The 21,360-nt window shown below is 39.0% G+C and overlaps 1 protein-coding gene across 2 annotated transcripts in view; it reads right to left on the bottom strand.

Annotated features, from left to right (window-relative positions):
* The window catches only part of LOC126185144 (4-trimethylaminobutyraldehyde dehydrogenase A-like), a 178,598-nt gene that overhangs the window by 97,316 nt on the left and 59,922 nt on the right, over window positions 1–21,360 (bottom strand). For both annotated transcript variants that reach the window (XM_049927990.1, XM_049927996.1), the window contains exon 4: window positions 1,981–2,112. In XM_049927990.1, the coding sequence (XP_049783947.1) occupies window positions 1,981–2,112 (132 nt within the window). The remainder of the gene's footprint in view (window positions 1–1,980; window positions 2,113–21,360) is intronic.

Here is a 21,360-nt window from a genome sequence, read left to right as displayed (position 1 = left end):
ATCAGACGATGAATTACTGGAATCAGAAGAAATTTCTTGTTGTGTATTTTCATCGTCACTTATGTCCTCTTCAACACAAGGTTGAAAATCACTAACAGATTCCGTGTTTGAATAATTTTCATCTAATAATAGTTCACAGACTTCTTTTTAAGTGAGACCCCACTGCATTGTGGTAATAAAATGCCTGAAACACCACAAAATAAGTCAGTATACATTGACTAAAAAAATCCCGTATCTGGAATTGCAGGTCAAATTGGACCCAGGGATGGCACTTACCTCCACTTCCGGTAAATTTCAAGTAGCAAGCTACCAGTACCTGCTGCACCTCACATTGTACTGAGATTACACTGGCATGTGAAACTGAAACTCCGCCTGTTTCCATTGTTAGACAATTTTATTGTTGCCAGCGGGTCCAAAATGACCCACAAATCTGGTTAAGTGTTAATTGGAAGGAAGAGAGATTATCTACCGCCAGAGACATGGCGCCAAGTGCGGCCATATAAGCATACAACATAGCAGCTTCCGCTGAAACCAGCATTCACCGTGCATCTCATTTGTAGGCAGAATTTAATTTCAATTTGCTCCTTCAATGTTTTTCTTATTCTCAGTCTCATGGACATGTAACAAATACAGCAAAAGTTTCTTAGTTTCTTGTGACAGTAACATGAACCATTTATCTCAAAAACTTTTTTATCACAACATGTGAAAGGTCTTTTCATACTCCACTCGGCACTGTCCATTAAATGATCGCCATTGAACATTGGCTTATAGGTGGGTGGGCAAATAATGGAAACTGATTAATAATTGCTGCTTGAAAAAAAAAAAAAAAAAGATTGATAAGAACAATTGAAAGAAATTGGAAGTTAATTTATAGATCTGTACACATATCCTGGGTGAACTCTAACTAGTACTAATATCAACAGACCTTCAATGTCAATACATTGAAAATCAATATTCAGATTTTGAGTTACATACTGCTTCATATTAGTTCCACTGGGTGTAGTGCAGGCTATGCCAATGCCAATACAAGATCGCCCCTCCGCTGCTCGCATAAATTCCTTTTGTCTGCTTCGAACCTCCTGATGCAGGATTCTCGGCGCGGGAGAAATGATGAACAGATGGGTGTGACTGATGTAAATATACGAATAAACTTGGTCTTCCTAATAGTTTTATAACACTTTTTAATATGCGGTTGGAATTCACATTTTTAAACAATACTGGTACAACGGAGCATGTCATACATCTGTCCGCTGCAACTTATATCTTCAGAGAGATAGCAAACTTATTCCCCAGTGATGATTTTTAAAATTTGCATAAAAATTTTTATATTTCTGACATCATAATGTTCCACTTAGAACAACATTGGAGGTGGCTGATACTGGAATTAATCAATTGAAGAGTGCATCTCTTCTCTTTTTTGTATCAAAACATTGTCTTTGCCACAAAACAAAAGAAAAGAATGAAGAAAGAAACAATAATAATATGAGTCATCATAACTTCAACCATTCTCTTATTTTCTGCATTGTGTAACTATGAACACAAAATAAAGTACTCATAGAATAAAGCTACAACAATTTGGAACATTATTAAACATGAAGAAACCAAAAATATTGATGTGAATGATATGGAGTTCCCAGAAAATAACTCTGGCAGAAATGACGACACACTGAATTCACTGTCTGAGTTTTACAAGACACGGTTTATGAGCAACTTTCAATGCAATCTTCAGAGATATAGCAAACTGATTCCCCAGTGATGGTTTTTAAAATTTGCATAACATTTTTTTATATTTCTGACATCATAATGTTCCACTTAGAACAACACTGGAGTTGGCTGAATGGCAACCACTGATAGTGACCTGCTAAAGGATCTGTGGTGAAATAAATAAACTATCAGTAATAAAAATACAATCAATATGAAGCTTAGCCAAAGAATGCAGTTTTTTGCGTAACCTATTGGTATAATGAAGTCCATATCTACCTGCACAATATTCAGAACACCTTTGGGGACTCCAACTTCAGTTAAAATTTCTGCTAACAGAATAGCAGTCAGAGGTGTTAGCTGTGAAGGTTTGTATACCATTGTATTTCCACAAGCCAAAGCCGGGGCTACCTATAAGATATTGAAACACAGAAAAATAATATGCACATATCTGTGAGCTTATCTGGAGAAATTATGTTCCCTAGGTTATATCAGAATGTATTTCTGGATATCACAACAAAACATTTTTTATGAAGAAGTCCACAAAACAAACATTATTATGTTAACAGTATGAGGATACTGAACAAATTTATGTGAACAGTTATCCAAAAAACTATGCTAATGTGAATACAAGATTAAATCATTGGCATGTTTATGTAATGAATGTAGAAACAACATTGAGGTACTATAACAATAAGAACAGGAAGGAAAAAACATATGAACCACATGCTTATTTTTACCTCTACATCTAAACACATATTTCTAAATCTACATCTATACTCTGCATACCACTGTGAAGAGCATGGCAGAGGGTAAGTCCCCCTGTACCAGTTATTAGGGTTTCTTCCCATTGCATTCAATGTATGGAGCATGGGAAGAATTATTCTTTGAATGCCTCAGTGTATGCTGTAATTGTTCTAATCTTATCCTCATGATCCCTATGTGAGTTATATGTAGCTGGTTGTAGTACATTCCTGAAGTTACCATTTAAAGCTAGTTCTTGAAACTTTGTTAGTGGACCTGCTTGGGATAATTTACATCTATCTTCAAGAATGTGGCAGTTTAGTTTCTTCAGTACTTCTGTGACACTTTCCCATGAATCAAACAAACCTCTGACCATTCGTTCTGCCCTTCCCTGTTCAGTAGCCCTGTTAGATCTATTGGGTACAGGTCCCACATGCTTGAGCAATATTCTAGAATGGGTCACAAAAGTGATTTATAAACAATCTCTTTTGTAGACTGATTGCACTTCCCCAATATTCTACCACTAAACTGAAGTCCACCATTTGGTTTACCCACAACTGAGCCTATGTGATCATTCCATTTTATATCCCTACAAAGTATTATACCCAGGTATTCATATGAGTTGGCCAATTTCAAGAGTGACTTATTGATACAATATTCATAGGATAGCATGTTTCTTCATTTTGTGAATTGCACAATTTTACATTTTTGAACATTTAAAGCAAGTTGCCAATCTCTGCACCACTTTGAAATCTTATCAAGATCTGAGTGAATATTTATGCAGCTTCTTTCAGACAGCACTTCATTGTAGATTACTACATCATTTGCAAAAAGCCTCAGGTTACTATTAATATTTCTAAAAACCACTATTAAGTGTGTGTCATGGAGTACTCATCACGGTACCACATATTAGGGTGTCTTCTCGTTCCAACCACATAGGCATGCGGGAACAATGACTGCTTAAATGCCTCTGTCCATGCTGTAAATAGACTAACTTTGATTTTACTGAGCCTGTCAATTCAGGTTTTTCAACGTTTCCATGACACTTTCCCATGAGTCAAACAAATTAGTATCCATTTGTGATGCTCTCCTTCGTTTTACATGTTCAATATCCCCTGCTAATCCTATTTAGTATGTGTCCAATGCATTATATTCTTCTAAGGTGTGAAACAAGAGTGATTTGTAGGCAGTCTCCTTTGTAGACCGGCTGTTTTTTTACCAGTATTGTATCAATAAACCTGTCTTACCTATGACACAGCCTGTATGATCACTGCATTTCATATCCCTACAAATTGCTATCACCAGGTCAGTTGACCGATTTTAAAAGTGCATCACTGATATTGTAACCATTGGATACCACATTTTTTCATTCTGAGGAATGTATAATTTTACATTCTTGTGCATTTAAAGCAAGTTGCTGATTTTTGCACCACTTTGAAATCTTATTAAGATTTGCGTGAATATTTCTGCAGTTCTTTTCCAAACAGTACTTCATTACAGATCACTGCATGATATGTGAAAAGTATGACATTGCTATTAATGCTGTCTGCCATGTCATTAATGTACAATGTGAACAATGTGTTCCAACACACTTCCCTGTGGAATGTCTGAAATTACTTCTACTTCTGTCAATTCTCCATCCAAGATAACACACTGTGTCTTGCCGACCAAGAAATCCTCAACTTAGTCATAAAGTTTGCTTGATATCCGACACAATCATACCTGTGTCAAATGTCAAACTTCATAGTAAAAGATCCAGTGTTTAAGTTTCTTAGGTAAAATTTGAAATTTCAACATCTAAAACTTCAGCTTTTTCTTTTGCCATTCCAGTAATCTTTTTTTTTTTTAATTTTTTAGTGCATTTTGGTTTCTTGAATTGTTTTTCTTTTAAGATTGGCCACTTCATTTTCATCAGACTACTTCTTTTTTAAAGGCTTCTGTTCTTTTTGATGAAGCCTTGTTCACAGCTAGTATTTTTCATTTGTAATGTCCACATTCAGTTGTTTCTCACTATTAAGTAAACCACCTAATGATTATAATGCACTGTAAACACTTCTTTCTGTAATAACTGTATCTTCTTATATTTTTTCAACTAAAACTGTGTTAACAGGGAAAGTTCTTTCAACTACATGTTTCTTTGAAACTTACATGACAGCTTCTGCATGAACTTCATGAAGTGATGGTTCGCACTTTGCAGTAAATTCATGAGAAAGTGTTCAAGTTTGTCCTCCTTAGGATTGAATTGTTCAGTCGTTTTTCAGAATATTCACAAAATTTAAAGTATTCTCTCTTCCCTATGTCAGCTGTTCAGTTGTGTGATTTGTTTTTTGACACAAATTCTTCCAATGCAGTTCTCACTAGAGAATTTCTCAAAATAGAGCTCTGCATAATTTCGGATGATAAACATGAGCCATCTGTGACTATCTTTAATTTCAAAGGATTCTTCTCAGCAATTTTTAGATACAAACTTTACAAAATACCTGTGCACTTATTTCTGAAAATAGGATAAACTTTTCTAAGTAGCTCTTTCTAGCAGCAGTGGCATCAAATCCAATTTCGACAAAATGACTTATTTCATAATTACATGCTTTGGCACCATCAGTAGCAAGTCATTTGCCAGAATTTGTCACCATTTCCATATCAGTTTTCTTTATGAACTGAGAAGCAATGCTATTCACTGAACAGAACAAATATTTGTACAAAAAGGAGAGGTGAAAGTCATTTGTCTGATACTTGGTTAAAAACTCCTCAAGGTCAATTGATAATGATGTAAGAAATTTGTGTCTCGCACACAGGAATTTATCTTCTAAGTAATGTTTAATTTTTTTAAAGTTTTTACTTTAAGGTAGTCTTTAAGTACTTTAGCAACATGCTTTTTCAAATGTGGAAAAGTTCAAGTGCTCTTTCCATGACTTCAATATTTCCAACATATCTTAAAGAACAACATTTGAGAGGAAACTTGGAAAACCCTACGATATTTGTGATGGTTGTCCTCCTTGATGGAAAATCCTTCATAAAGTATCAGATCACCCCAAGAAATTCATGAACATTCTGACTACTTTTATTATGAACAGTTTTCAAAGCTCTATTCACTAAATAAAGTGAGTAAGTGTCACAATGAAACATTTGTGGTTGATTATCTTCTTTATTGATTGGAAATGCTTGCAAATCATGCATCATTTTCAAGTTCACATTTGCCCCATCAATTGAAATATGGTTATACTTTCAGGTGACAAATTCAAACCATCCAGACTTGAAACTTCCTGGCAGATTAAAACTGTGTGCCGGACTGAGACTCAAACTCGGGACCTTGCCTTTCGTGGACAAGTACTCTACCATCTGAGCTACCCAAGTATGACTCGCGAACCATCCTCACAGCTCCAATTCTGCCAGTATCTCGACTCCTACCTTTCAAACTTCACAGAAGCTCTTATGCAAAACTTGAAGAACTAGCACTCCTGGAAGAAAGGATATTGCAGAGGCATGGCTTAGCCACAGCCTGGGGGATGTTTCCAGAATGAGATTTTCATTCTGCAGTGGAGTGTGCACCGATATGAAACTTCCTGGCAGATTAAAACTGTGGCCCGAGTTCGAGTCTCAGTCCGGCACACAGTTTTAATCTGCCAGGAAGTTTCATATCAGTGCACACTCTGCTGCAGAGTGAAAATCTTGTTCTGGAAACATCCAGAATTGCTAGGAAGCTTGACTGCAAATCAGAAGATGTGGCAGAATTCAAAAACATATGGATTAAATATCTTGTAGATACAGATAAATTCTGTTCATCCCAGAAATGAGTCACCACATCCATGTGTCCTATGACACACAAAAGAATCCAACTTTCCGGACTTTGTTAGCTAGGAGATTCTGGAAATGAGGGTCAAGTCCACAAGTGATTATATACGACAACTTACGTTAGTGTTGCTATTTTTTTGGCATGCATGCTATCAGGAAAAATAATTTGGATTATGTCTGTTATGTTTCCAGAGCTTCTTACAGGAGAAAGATACACGAGTTTATTCATAGCCATAGGATTTCAGATTTTACTGTCTCATCAATAACTAATAAATTTTTCAATGAGTTTGTTTTGGAGCTCTCTTCAACTTAAGTTCTAGAGGTTGCAGCAGGAGCAAGTGATTTAATTCATTACTACCATTCAAATTCTGTTCAGAAGAAACTTGTGAGAGCATTTTTTATACTACAGCAAAAGACAACTTGCTTTTTTGCCTTGAAATTAAAGAATGGACCAACACTGCATGTCTCCTCTTTCATGTGTGTTTATATGTGAAATGCCACTGACACTAATGTCAAAGTGAAATTTGCACAAAATGCTTAACAGATGCCAAGTCATAAGTCTGTGAGTAGTTCTAATAAGGCATGGAAAATGTTTTGGCTAGCAAGAACTCAATTTTACTCTGATAGCCCTTGTTGGAATTGTGTGAACAATGTATTTCGTATGAGACAGTGGCAAAGTGCGTCATATGAAATATAATAGACCTCTCTAGTGCTATTGTATGCTCTGAGTTTGTGTGTGTAGTATACTGTTCCTTGGTTGTTGTGTTCGATGTATTTTACCTGGAAATGCAAATATAGTTACTGGCACTAAATGTCTTTTACTCACTATTACTTATTCAACTGTGTCAACTCTAATAGGTTATGGGCCCAGTGATGCATTTGGAGTAAGTATATACATAATATAATAGCGAGAAAGTATTAGAAAAGATCCAAGTAGTGTATTTGTGTGAAGTACGAGTTACCCTTACAAGACAAACGCAACTCTTTTGTATTATTCTTTATGTCAAGAAAGATCAAAGTTACCATTAAAATGAGCATGGCACAAATTTTGCACATTGGAAGACTTATGGGTTGCAAAAACTATGCAACGTGGAAATTTGCAGTAGAAGCTTATTTACATTTGGACGACTTATGAGATGTGGTGGATGAGACAATGAAATCTCCAGATCAGAATTATTTAAGTAAGTTTAGGACAGCAAAATCAAAGTTGATATTACTAGTAGACTCAGTGAATTATGTTCACGTTGCAAAAGCTGTGACAGCAAAAGAACTATGGGACAAATTACAAAGTTCACTTGAGGATGGAGGTCTTACAAGGACAGTAGGATTATTACTTGAGTTAATTACCACTCAGCTGGATAAATGCAAGAGTGTAGACAAATATGTCAAAAAAATAATAGCCACGTCGAACCGACTGACAAGGGGAAGGCCTCAGACACGGCCAACCGATTCGGCTCATATTTGGCAGGTCGCTTGCATACAACCTAAAAGGAAGGAATCTAAGATATTTTGGGTCAACACCCCCGCGTTTTTGAGAAAATCATCCCTAAAGGTTATGACAAGCAATCGACTTAAAATTGGTGGGATCGATAGATAATAGTAAATAGAGCATTTTTCATCATCAGGTATGGGGTCTGAAAACGCATACTTTCCCAGAAATCGAGGTAAGAAACTTCTATAGCTGCCGCTTCTGTACCCGCATGGTAAATGTTTTTCGCCGACAGCACCAATGGGGGGGGGGGGGGGGGGGGGGGGGGAAGTTGTTATATTAACTTAATTATGTTGTTAAATTAACTTAATTATGTCATGTATTGGAAAATTTGACTCGTTCCACATCATTACGAAATATCGTATTCATGATCCATGGAACTGGTATTAATCTAATTTAATCTAATCTGATCAGAGAGCCAGTGGAACAATCAACAAACGAACTTGAAAGGCGGGTGTCATGTTACGTCCGCAACGACCAAACACACCGATCAAAAAAAATAAAAAAAATAAAAAATTAAAAAAAAAAAAACGGCGAAGGTAACTGGCTGGGAATCGGAGAACCTGGGTTTGAATCTCGAAGAAACCTAGCAGATGATGTTCTTTTCGTTTGTATGGTTAAGGAGGAATAGGAGGGTTAATAAGGTAAGTAAATCAATAAGGAATGCTAATAATAAGGTAGGCAAATAAATTTCTCAAACCTCTTGGGATAGTAAACAACTAAAATGTTACTCCAGGTCACTTTACAATGCCTCTTCCAGTCACCGTTACGTGTCCTCACTTTTCTGCGAACAACTAGACGGATGGTAAATGTCATATAAACATTCAAAACAAATATACTCATGTCACCAAGAACATCTAATGAATGCAATCTTTCGACAGCTACATTGTACCTTCCGAAGAGTCCTCCGAAAACAAACTTGGTTTACATTTTAAAAAATGTCTTTTTCAGGAATTAATTTTGATGCGTACCACGCATATGATATCATTGCCTGAAAAATTGGTGCTGAAAGTTGGTTATGAATTATGCTGTGAACAGTTATTGCATCCATGCGGTTGTGCAATTTCCAGAACCACACTGCAATTCTGAAGCCTGGAAATAAAGTTTTTAACCTGGTGATAGAAATAAACATCACACGGCTGGCACATTGGTGTGCAGTTTCGTTCCTTGTAAACACACGAAAACCTTAGGCAACACTTTTCGAGAGGCTGTGATGGCATATTGCGCCGTGTACGAATGTGTTTGTTTTTACTACCAGCTGCAACAAGGGTTTGTTTTTCTCCCTTATGCGATAACGTGCGTCGAATGTTCACTCGATACTCGCATCCTGTTTGATTAGTGTTGGTCACGTAATCACTATTAAAACCAGTCATAAGTGATGCCGTTTGCATGCTGAAAAGAGCTGCCACTTTCTGTATATCTTCTATATTTTGTACCTCCTTATGAGAGACGCATTTAGTGACGTGCCGAATTTTATACTCCAATTTGAAATTTCTTGCCCAAGATAATGATGCAGCAAACGTAAAATCCTTGTTGGCCGTATATTGAAGCACTGCACCTGCAGCCAACTCCTGAAGTGTTCTCGTTGTTACATTCTTGTTACGACAACGAGATTCGACAAATCGGTCGTATGTCCACTTATTTATCGCCTGGTATCTTGTTCCTCCTTTAACGATATCACTTTCCCACAATTTCAAGTCCTTCCTCCTTTTCAGGGCTGTTGTTGCTCCATTCTTTTGCAGTGTTTGTAAGTTCCAATTTGGATGATTCCTGGCTAGCGCTACCGCCTTTACTTTTACTTCAAGGGGTATAGCACCGTAGTTCAATCGTTTAGTAACCGGTTCGTAATACTCATCGGGAACAGATGAAGCACATATTCCCTGTGACATGGAGATTTCCAAAGTGTTATGACCATTTTGCGATTCACTAGTCGCGATATCTTCCACTGAATCACCTTTTGTTTCGCCTTCACGGTACAATACTTCAGTATCAACAAAAGTCATTTCGTTCGTCAGCTCCACACATCGCTCGACGATAGCTACTCCTATCAATTTAGAACAATGAGAAACAGCGCTGCTTGCTTCCGATAGTGCATTGATAATGCATGTGTCTTGCAACACTTTTACAAACCAAAACACAGCGTCGGTAACCTCCCGCTTGCCATTGTCTGTGACAGGCTCCCAACTATATTTTACAGCACTAGTCGAAGGGTGTACATCCTCCATTATTCAGATTATGCACCTGAAAGATGACACAACAAACAATAACTAGTTACTACGGCATAAACAGGTAGAACACTGTATTCATTCACAAAACTTACTTCATTCGGCGCATTAACAATGGTAAAATGACTGCATGTATCCGCGAGGTTCGCGGCAGCCTAATGACGGAAAACAACTCTATTAGGCTCGTGCTGGACACCTTCACTCTTCCATGTTCATAACTATGCCCTTCTTATTATTATCATTCATTATTGATTTACTTACCTTATTAATCCTCCTATCACTGTTAGTTGAGATATGGAAACATACAAACGAAAAGAATAACATCCGCTAGGTTTCTTCGAGATTTAAACACGATTTTTCCAATGCAGTTCTCACTAGAGAATTTCTCAAAATAGAGCTCTGCATAATTTCGGATGATAAACATGAGCCATCTGTGACTATCTTTAATTTCAAAGGATTCTTCTCAGCAATTTTTAGATACAAACTTTACAAAATACCTGTGCACTTATTTCTGAAAATAGGATAAACTTTTCTAAGTAGCTCTTTCTAGCAGCAGTGGCATCAAATCCAATTTCGACAAAATGACTTATTTCATAATTACATGCTTTGGCACCATCAGTAGCAAGTCATTTGCCAGAATTTGTCACCATTTCCATATCAGTTTTCTTTATGAACTGAGAAGCAATGCTATTCACTGAACAGAACAAATATTTGTACAAAAAGGAGAGGTGAAAGTCATTTGTCTGATACTTGGTTAAAAACTCCTCAAGGTCAATTGATAATGATGTAAGAAATTTGTGTCTCGCACACAGGAATTTATCTTCTAAGTAATGTTTAATTTTTTTAAAGTTTTTACTTTAAGGTAGTCTTTAAGTACTTTAGCAACATGCTTTTTCAAATGTGGAAAAGTTCAAGTGCTCTTTCCATGACTTCAATATTTCCAACATATCTTAAAGAACAACATTTGAGAGGAAACTTGGAAAACCCTACGATATTTGTGATGGTTGTCCTCCTTGATGGAAAATCCTTCATAAAGTATCAGATCACCCCAAGAAATTCATGAACATTCTGACTACTTTTATTATGAACAGTTTTCAAAGCTCTATTCACTAAATAAAGTGAGTAAGTGTCACAATGAAACATTTGTGGTTGATTATCTTCTTTATTGATTGGAAATGCTTGCAAATCATGCATCATTTTCAAGTTCACATTTGCCCCATCAATTGAAATATGGTTATACTTTCAGGTGACAAATTCAAACCATCCAGACTTGAAACTTCCTGGCAGATTAAAACTGTGTGCCGGACTGAGACTCAAACTCGGGACCTTGCCTTTCGTGGACAAGTACTCTACCATCTGAGCTACCCAAGTATGACTCGCGAACCATCCTCACAGCTCCAATTCTGCCAGTATCTCGACTCCTACCTTTCAAACTTCACAGAAGCTCTTATGCAAAACTTGAAGAACTAGCACTCCTGGAAGAAAGGATATTGCAGAGGCATGGCTTAGCCACAGCCTGGGGGATGTTTCCAGAATGAGATTTTCATTCTGCAGTGGAGTGTGCACCGATATGAAACTTCCTGGCAGATTAAAACTGTGGCCCGAGTTCGAGTCTCAGTCCGGCACACAGTTTTAATCTGCCAGGAAGTTTCATATCAGTGCACACTCTGCTGCAGAGTGAAAATCTTGTTCTGGAAACATCCAGAATTGCTAGGAAGCTTGACTGCAAATCAGAAGATGTGGCAGAATTCAAAAACATATGGATTAAATATCTTGTAGATACAGATAAATTCTGTTCATCCCAGAAATGAGTCACCACATCCATGTGTCCTATGACACACAAAAGAATCCAACTTTCCGGACTTTGTTAGCTAGGAGATTCTGGAAATGAGGGTCAAGTCCACAAGTGATTATATACGACAACTTACGTTAGTGTTGCTATTTTTTTGGCATGCATGCTATCAGGAAAAATAATTTGGATTATGTCTGTTATGTTTCCAGAGCTTCTTACAGGAGAAAGATACACGAGTTTATTCATAGCCATAGGATTTCAGATTTTACTGTCTCATCAATAACTAATAAATTTTTCAATGAGTTTGTTTTGGAGCTCTCTTCAACTTAAGTTCTAGAGGTTGCAGCAGGAGCAAGTGATTTAATTCATTACTACCATTCAAATTCTGTTCAGAAGAAACTTGTGAGAGCATTTTTTATACTACAGCAAAAGACAACTTGCTTTTTTGCCTTGAAATTAAAGAATGGACCAACACTGCATGTCTCCTCTTTCATGTGTGTTTATATGTGAAATGCCACTGACACTAATGTCAAAGTGAAATTTGCACAAAATGCTTAACAGATGCCAAGTCATAAGTCTGTGAGTAGTTCTAATAAGGCATGGAAAATGTTTTGGCTAGCAAGAACTCAATTTTACTCTGATAGCCCTTGTTGGAATTGTGTGAACAATGTATTTCGTATGAGACAGTGGCAAAGTGCGTCATATGAAATATAATAGACCTCTCTAGTGCTATTGTATGCTCTGAGTTTGTGTGTGTAGTATACTGTTCCTTGGTTGTTGTGTTCGATGTATTTTACCTGGAAATGCAAATATAGTTACTGGCACTAAATGTCTTTTACTCACTATTACTTATTCAACTGTGTCAACTCTAATAGGTTATGGGCCCAGTGATGCATTTGGAGTAAGTATATACATAATATAATAGCGAGAAAGTATTAGAAAAGATCCAAGTAGTGTATTTGTGTGAAGTACGAGTTACCCTTACAAGACAAACGCAACTCTTTTGTATTATTCTTTATGTCAAGAAAGATCAAAGTTACCATTAAAATGAGCATGGCACAAATTTTGCACATTGGAAGACTTATGGGTTGCAAAAACTATGCAACGTGGAAATTTGCAGTAGAAGCTTATTTACATTTGGACGACTTATGAGATGTGGTGGATGAGACAATGAAATCTCCAGATCAGAATTATTTAAGTAAGTTTAGGACAGCAAAATCAAAGTTGATATTACTAGTAGACTCAGTGAATTATGTTCACGTTGCAAAAGCTGTGACAGCAAAAGAACTATGGGACAAATTACAAAGTTCACTTGAGGATGGAGGTCTTACAAGGACAGTAGGATTATTACTTGAGTTAATTACCACTCAGCTGGATAAATGCAAGAGTGTAGACAAATATGTCAAAAAAATAATAGCCACGTCGAACCGACTGACAAGGGGAAGGCCTCAGACACGGCCAACCGATTCGGCTCATATTTGGCAGGTCGCTTGCATACAACCTAAAAGGAAGGAATCTAAGATATTTTGGGTCAACACCCCCGCGTTTTTGAGAAAATCATCCCTAAAGGTTATGACAAGCAATCGACTTAAAATTGGTGGGATCGATAGATAATAGTAAATAGAGCATTTTTCATCATCAGGTATGGGGTCTGAAAACGCATACTTTCCCAGAAATCGAGGTAAGAAACTTCTATAGCTGCCGCTTCTGTACCCGCATGGTAAATGTTTTTCGCCGACAGCACCAATGGGGGGGGGGGGGGGGGGGGGGGAAGTTGTTATATTAACTTAATTATGTTGTTAAATTAACTTAATTATGTCATGTATTGGAAAATTTGACTCGTTCCACATCATTACGAAATATCGTATTCATGATCCATGGAACTGGTATTAATCTAATTTAATCTAATCTGATCAGAGAGCCAGTGGAACAATCAACAAACGAACTTGAAAGGCGGGTGTCATGTTACGTCCGCAACGACCAAACACACCGATCAAAAAAAATAAAAAAAATAAAAAATTAAAAAAAAAAAAACGGCGAAGGTAACTGGCTGGGAATCGGAGAACCTGGGTTTGAATCTCGAAGAAACCTAGCAGATGATGTTCTTTTCGTTTGTATGGTTAAGGAGGAATAGGAGGGTTAATAAGGTAAGTAAATCAATAAGGAATGCTAATAATAAGGTAGGCAAATAAATTTCTCAAACCTCTTGGGATAGTAAACAACTAAAATGTTACTCCAGGTCACTTTACAATGCCTCTTCCAGTCACCGTTACGTGTCCTCACTTTTCTGCGAACAACTAGACGGATGGTAAATGTCATATAAACATTCAAAACAAATATACTCATGTCACCAAGAACATCTAATGAATGCAATCTTTCGACAGCTACATTGTACCTTCCGAAGAGTCCTCCGAAAACAAACTTGGTTTACATTTTAAAAAATGTCTTTTTCAGGAATTAATTTTGATGCGTACCACGCATATGATATCATTGCCTGAAAAATTGGTGCTGAAAGTTGGTTATGAATTATGCTGTGAACAGTTATTGCATCCATGCGGTTGTGCAATTTCCAGAACCACACTGCAATTCTGAAGCCTGGAAATAAAGTTTTTAACCTGGTGATAGAAATAAACATCACACGGCTGGCACATTGGTGTGCAGTTTCGTTCCTTGTAAACACACGAAAACCTTAGGCAACACTTTTCGAGAGGCTGTGATGGCATATTGCGCCGTGTACGAATGTGTTTGTTTTTACTACCAGCTGCAACAAGGGTTTGTTTTTCTCCCTTATGCGATAACGTGCGTCGAATGTTCACTCGATACTCGCATCCTGTTTGATTAGTGTTGGTCACGTAATCACTATTAAAACCAGTCATAAGTGATGCCGTTTGCATGCTGAAAAGAGCTGCCACTTTCTGTATATCTTCTATATTTTGTACCTCCTTATGAGAGACGCATTTAGTGACGTGCCGAATTTTATACTCCAATTTGAAATTTCTTGCCCAAGATAATGATGCAGCAAACGTAAAATCCTTGTTGGCCGTATATTGAAGCACTGCACCTGCAGCCAACTCCTGAAGTGTTCTCGTTGTTACATTCTTGTTACGACAACGAGATTCGACAAATCGGTCGTATGTCCACTTATTTATCGCCTGGTATCTTGTTCCTCCTTTAACGATATCACTTTCCCACAATTTCAAGTCCTTCCTCCTTTTCAGGGCTGTTGTTGCTCCATTCTTTTGCAGTGTTTGTAAGTTCCAATTTGGATGATTCCTGGCTAGCGCTACCGCCTTTACTTTTACTTCAAGGGGTATAGCACCGTAGTTCAATCGTTTAGTAACCGGTTCGTAATACTCATCGGGAACAGATGAAGCACATATTCCCTGTGACATGGAGATTTCCAAAGTGTTATGACCATTTTGCGATTCACTAGTCGCGATATCTTCCACTGAATCACCTTTTGTTTCGCCTTCACGGTACAATACTTCAGTATCAACAAAAGTCATTTCGTTCGTCAGCTCCACACATCGCTCGACGATAGCTACTCCTATCAATTTAGAACAATGAGAAACAGCGCTGCTTGCTTCCGATAGTGCATTGATAATGCATGTGTCTTGCAACACTTTTACAAACCAAAACACAGCGTCGGTAACCTCCCGCTTGCCATTGTCTGTGACAGGCTCCCAACTATATTTTACAGCACTAGTCGAAGGGTGTACATCCTCCATTATTCAGATTATGCACCTGAAAGATGACACAACAAACAATAACTAGTTACTACGGCATAAACAGGTAGAACACTGTATTCATTCACAAAACTTACTTCATTCGGCGCATTAACAATGGTAAAATGACTGCATGTATCCGCGAGGTTCGCGGCAGCCTAATGACGGAAAACAACTCTATTAGGCTCGTGCTGGACACCTTCACTCTTCCATGTTCATAACTATGCCCTTCTTATTATTATCATTCATTATTGATTTACTTACCTTATTAATCCTCCTATCACTGTTAGTTGAGATATGGAAACATACAAACGAAAAGAATAACATCCGCTAGGTTTCTTCGAGATTTAAACACGATTTTTCCAATTCCCAGCCAGTTACCTTGGCCGTTGCGCTATCGGTGCTGTCGGCGAAAAGCGTTTACCATGTGGGTACAGAAACGGCAGTTATAAAAGTTTCTTTCCTCGATTTCTGGAAAAGTTTGCGTTTGCGGACACCATACCTGATTATGAAAAATTCTCTATTTACAATTATCTATCGATCACTCCACTTTGAGTCGATTGCTCATTATAACCTTTAGGGGTGATTTTCTCAAAACTGAGAGTGTGTTGACCCAAAATATCTTAGATTCCTTAGTTTTAGGTTGTACACAAGCGACCTGCCAAGTTTGAGCTGAATCGGTTGGCCGTGTCTGAGACCTTTCCCTTGTGAGAAACATTGGGTTTGAGATCACTGTCGAATGGATAGGGACACTACTGTTGGTAGGACTGCCCAAAAGATATGCGCCTATGATTATGGGGCTGCAAAGCTCCGATATACCTATCACGGGCGACAGTGTTAAAGTGAAAATCCTACAGGATGTAAAGAGTACTTCAAGCTGTCATGTATTGGAGAAGGAAACTGCATCTATTCTTTATTCAAAAAACACAAGGAAGAAATCAGTGAGGTGCTATAGACATCAGAAGAAAGGGAATATTGTATCTCAGTGCAGAGAAAAAGTAAACCAAAGGTCAGACATGTTGCTGGTTGCCCAGACAGAAGGACCATTAATAAAGGTAAGACACCCTCATGTTTTTACTCTTTTGGAGATGTTGGTAATCGTCAACTAGAATGGATTTTAGACTCAGGTGGATCTGTGCATTTTGTTAAAGACAAATCTCTTCTTTATGATGTTAAAGGATAGAAGTCATATAGGAATATCTTCTGTTGATGGCAGCAAGCTCCGATGTCATTTGGCTGGGAAACTAGACCTACATGTAAGTGTAAATGGTGAATGGGATATGGTTACAGCACATGATGTTCATTATGTAAAAAATGTTGTCACTAACCTACTGTCTGTAGGGGAAATTTTCGAGAAGGAAAATACAGTCATTTCTGACATGCAGAGAGCAAGATTAATCAACAAAAATGGTGAAGTTATAACTACAGCAAGTAACAAAAGGGATATTTTTAAGCTGGATACTTTTGACAGTAAACACAGAAATGTTAGTCTTTCAGTATACTCAGTGGAAGATTTTTTATGGCACCGCAGACTTGGACACCTAAATAGAAACAGTATGTCTTTAATGAGGGATTTGGTAAAGGGAATACAGACTTATAGTGTATCCAAGGACCCTTGTGAGATATGCATAAAAGGAAAACAAGCGAGGCTACCTTTTAAGAACAGTAAAAGTAAATCTGCAGGGGTCTTACAGTTAATCCATACAGATGAATGTGGCCCGATGGAGTGCAAATCCATAGGTGGGAGTTATTATTTTTTTACATTTATTGACGATTATTCACAATATACTCATATTTATTTTCTTAGTTCCAAAGACCAAGTGAGTGACACTTTTGAGGAATATCATAATATGGTTGAAAGGTGGAGGGCAAAGAAGATTAAGATCATCAGGTCTGATAACAGGAGAGAATATGTTAACCAGAAACTGAAGACACTTCTGGCAAAAAATGGGAATCAGGCATCAAACTACCATAACATACAGCCCATCTCAAAACGGGGTTGCTCAGAGGGCTAATACGACCACTGTTGAAAAAGCAAGGAGCATGATAACTGATGCTGGATTATCAAAAGACTTTTGGACAAAGGCGGTACCAACGGCCATATATTTGAACAATAGACCACCTACAAAAGCATTAAGGAAAACAACCCCCTATAAGATATGGGTAGGAAGGAAACCTGAACTAAGCAATATAAGGGTTTTTGGGTGTAATGCAATGGCGCATGTTCCAAAACAGCTGAGAGCAAAATGGGACCCAAAATCTAAAAAGTATATTTTTGTAGGCTATTGTGAGAATTCAAAGGGCTATCAATTAATGGATCCATTGGATAAAAGAATAGTTACAAGCAGAAATGTAGTATTCTTTGAAAATAGAAAGGGGCCTGAAGAGGGCAAGACTACTAAATTAACTGCACCTAGTTCTGAGAGTGAAACCTTATCTGAAGAAAGAGAAAGTGAAGAACAGGAAAAGGATAGTCAAAGGCAAATGCAGACTATTTATGATGACAATGCGTTCGAGGATGAACAAAATGAAGAGAACAATGTAAGGCATTCTTCTCACGTACCAAAACCGAAAGAATATTCAGATGTATGTAACCCAGTCTTTTAATGATGAGCCAGCAACAACAGAAGAAGCAATAAACGGTCTGTAGCCACTACGTAGCTCCATTCTATTAATGATAGGCTCATTCGTATTCTTCATGTTCAACTTTATTCTGAAGCAATGAGCCAGGCATTAGCATAGAAAATCTAAGACAAAACAAACACAAAGCAAAGAGTAAATGATTATGTGCACACTAGAGTCTTTGCCGCTGCCCCTGCACTGTGCACATGCAACTATTCGTCTGCGTGCTCCCACACAGCCCCCTCCCTGAAGTCTTTGCCGCTGCCCCTGCACTGTGCACATGCAACTATTCGTCTGTGTGCTCCCACACAGCCCCCTCCCTGAAGAGCGGAGCTCCAGGAATGTGCGGAAACTTGTACTGGACCCTTCGCCAGGCTCTTGTGTGAATTTCTGGCTGTACTTCACCCATCGTCATATCCTCTCGCGGCTTCATCCGGCTCACTGTCCTACCATCCATTGCAGCCTGCAGGGGCTCCTTGTCTTGCTGCAGGCCTGCCTCCTCTTCTTGTCTTACATCTTCTAGAAGTAAGTGAGCCGGCTTCACCCAGTCTATTGACACAGTAACACATTTATTGCGAACTTGGATAGTCATGGCCTGGTCCGTATGGTGTAATACTTTATAAGGTCCAATATATGGCGGCGCAATGGAGTTCTGACTGCGTCGGTTCACAACATTACACGCGAGCATTTGCACAATTCTCGATGTACGAACGATGGCCTAACGCCATGCTGTGTCACTGGTTGTGGCCTAAGCTCAACCAGTTGAGCCCTTACTCTCGTTAACAAGTACGGTAGTTCTGTCTCACCTGTACTCTTCTGAAAAAACTCTCCGGGCAGGTGTAAGTCTTCCCCATTACTAATTCCACTGTAGATGCTCCGAGGTCGGGTTTGAAAACATTGCGTAAGCCTAGTAACACTAGTGGCAATGCTGCTGACCAATTCTCGCCATGGCACATTAACGCGGCCTTAAGTGTTCGGTGCCACCGCTCTACCATGCCGTTGCTTTCCGGATGATAACTTGTGGTACGGTGACGGCGGAACCCGCATATGTTTGCCAGCTCCAGGAACCAAGGAGGATTTGAACTGATGTCCTTGGTCTGTCGTGACATGTACCGGACATCCAAACCATGCTATCCACGTCGTCAAGAACGCCAACTGGCTGTCTCTGCTGACATGTCTGAAATGGGGATTGCTTCTGCCCATCTCGTAAATCTGTCAATTGCTGTCAATAAATACCAATAGCATTCGGACATTGGCAATGGTCCAACAATATTCAGATGCACATGTTCGAAATGACAAGTTGGCCCGTCAACTTTACCCACTGGCTTCTTCACATGGCGTCCCACTTTACATCACTGACAATCCAGACACATCTGTGCCCACTTCTGACAGTCTCTCTTAATTCCGGGCCACACAAAACGCTCTGTCATTAATTTTACAGTCGCTTGGGGTCCCGGATGAGCCAAACCATGTAACCCTTTGAATACTTCCCGGTGCAAACTCTCTGGCACAAAAGGTCTAGGCCGTCCCTGTGAGGTATCGCACCATAACTGTATTGTCTCATGTTCCGGACACAATTTTTTTAACTTCAACCTGATGGGCGTGGTCTGCCGAAAAACTTACAGTTGTGCATCATCCTTCTGCTCTCTCGCTACTGTAGCATAGTTCACTGAATACTTTATTGCTGCAACTCATGAGAAGTAACCTGCCACCATAGTCTCTGCCCCGTTAATATGTCGTAAATCAGTAGTAAACTGGCTTATATATTCCAGTTGCCTGAATTGTTTAGGTGACAAAGTATCCGTACACTTGCAGAATGCGGAAGTGAGTGGTTTGTGATCTGTAAACAATTTAAATGGTCTGGCTTCCACGTAAGGCCAGAAATACCTTATGGCTTCGCAAGCAGCCAGCAGCTCTCTATCATATGCACTCCAATTCTGCTGGGAGTTTCTTGGAGAAGAATCCTAAAGGCTGCCAGTGACCGGCAGTCCACTGATGCAACGCTGCCCCAATCGCCACCTGACTTGCATCAACAACAATAGCTAGCTTCGCATCTTTCTCTGGGTGAGCTAGTAAAACCACTTGCTTTAGGCTTTCCTTGATCTGCTCGAATGCATGCTGCATGCTTGCTGTCCATTGTAGCTTCTGATTTTTCTGGGTGTTCGTGCCCGTCAAAGCCTCCATGAGTGGTGCTTGTAAAGCTGCAGCTCCTGGCAGATGTCTGTGTTAAAAATTTAAAACACCTAGGAACCTCCGCAACTGTTGCAAATCTAACGGGCGAGGCAGCTGCTGTACAACCTCGACCTTCTCCTTCAAAGGACAGATGCCAGCTGCTGAGACTGTGTGACCCAGGTAAGTCACCTGATCTTTATGCAAACTGCATTTGGTATCATTTACCACTACACCATAAGTACGTAGCCTCTCGAAAACTGTCCGGAGGTGCTCTTCGTGGAGGGCTGCTGTCGCTGAGAACACCAGTATATCGTCTAAATACGCAAAAGTGAAATCTAGCCCTTGCAGCACCTCATCACTGAAACATTGCCATGTCTGTGCAGAATTTTTTAAACCAAATGGCATGCGTAAAAACTCAAAAAGACCGAAAGGTGTAGTGACTGCTGTCTCCAGTATGTCACTGTCAACCACCGGTATTTGGTGGTATGCTTTTTTACAATTGACTACACTGAAACATTCAGCTCCAGCCAATTTATTTGTAAAGTCGCGAATGTTGGGAACTGTATAATGATCAGGTATCATACGGGCATTGAACAACCTATAATCACCACAAGGTCTCCAACTTCCGTCTTTCTTCCGAACTAAATGTAAAGGCGAGGCCCATGCACTATCAGATCTTCGTATCACTCCCATTTACAACATCTCTTCAAACTCAGCTTTTGTGTCTGCAAATCTGTCTGGGGCCAACCTTCTCGATCTGAGGGAGACCGGAGGCCCGGGAACGGTGTTTATGTGGTGAACTGTTTGATGGGCCACCCTGGCTATTGGCTGCGCTGGCGGTTCTCTAAGTTGGCATACTTCTGTCACTTCAACCGAACCATGTACCTTCTCTGTGATTATTCCTACATGACCATGCACCACCTCTTTGCCCCTTCTAAGCTGTGATAACCGAATGTCCACCGCAATACCAAATGCATATAGAAAATCTGCTCCTGATATTCACTCTGTTACATCTGAAATGACAAAAGTCCAATGACAAATAATACTAGGTCATAAATTCACTTCTTTGACACAACTGCCATATGTCATTATGGGCTG

This window comes from Schistocerca cancellata, chromosome 1 (genome assembly GCF_023864275.1).
Source record: "Schistocerca cancellata isolate TAMUIC-IGC-003103 chromosome 1, iqSchCanc2.1, whole genome shotgun sequence".
NCBI classification, from domain to species: domain Eukaryota; kingdom Metazoa; phylum Arthropoda; class Insecta; order Orthoptera; family Acrididae; genus Schistocerca; species Schistocerca cancellata.
This window is presented reverse-complemented; position numbering and strand designations above follow the sequence as displayed.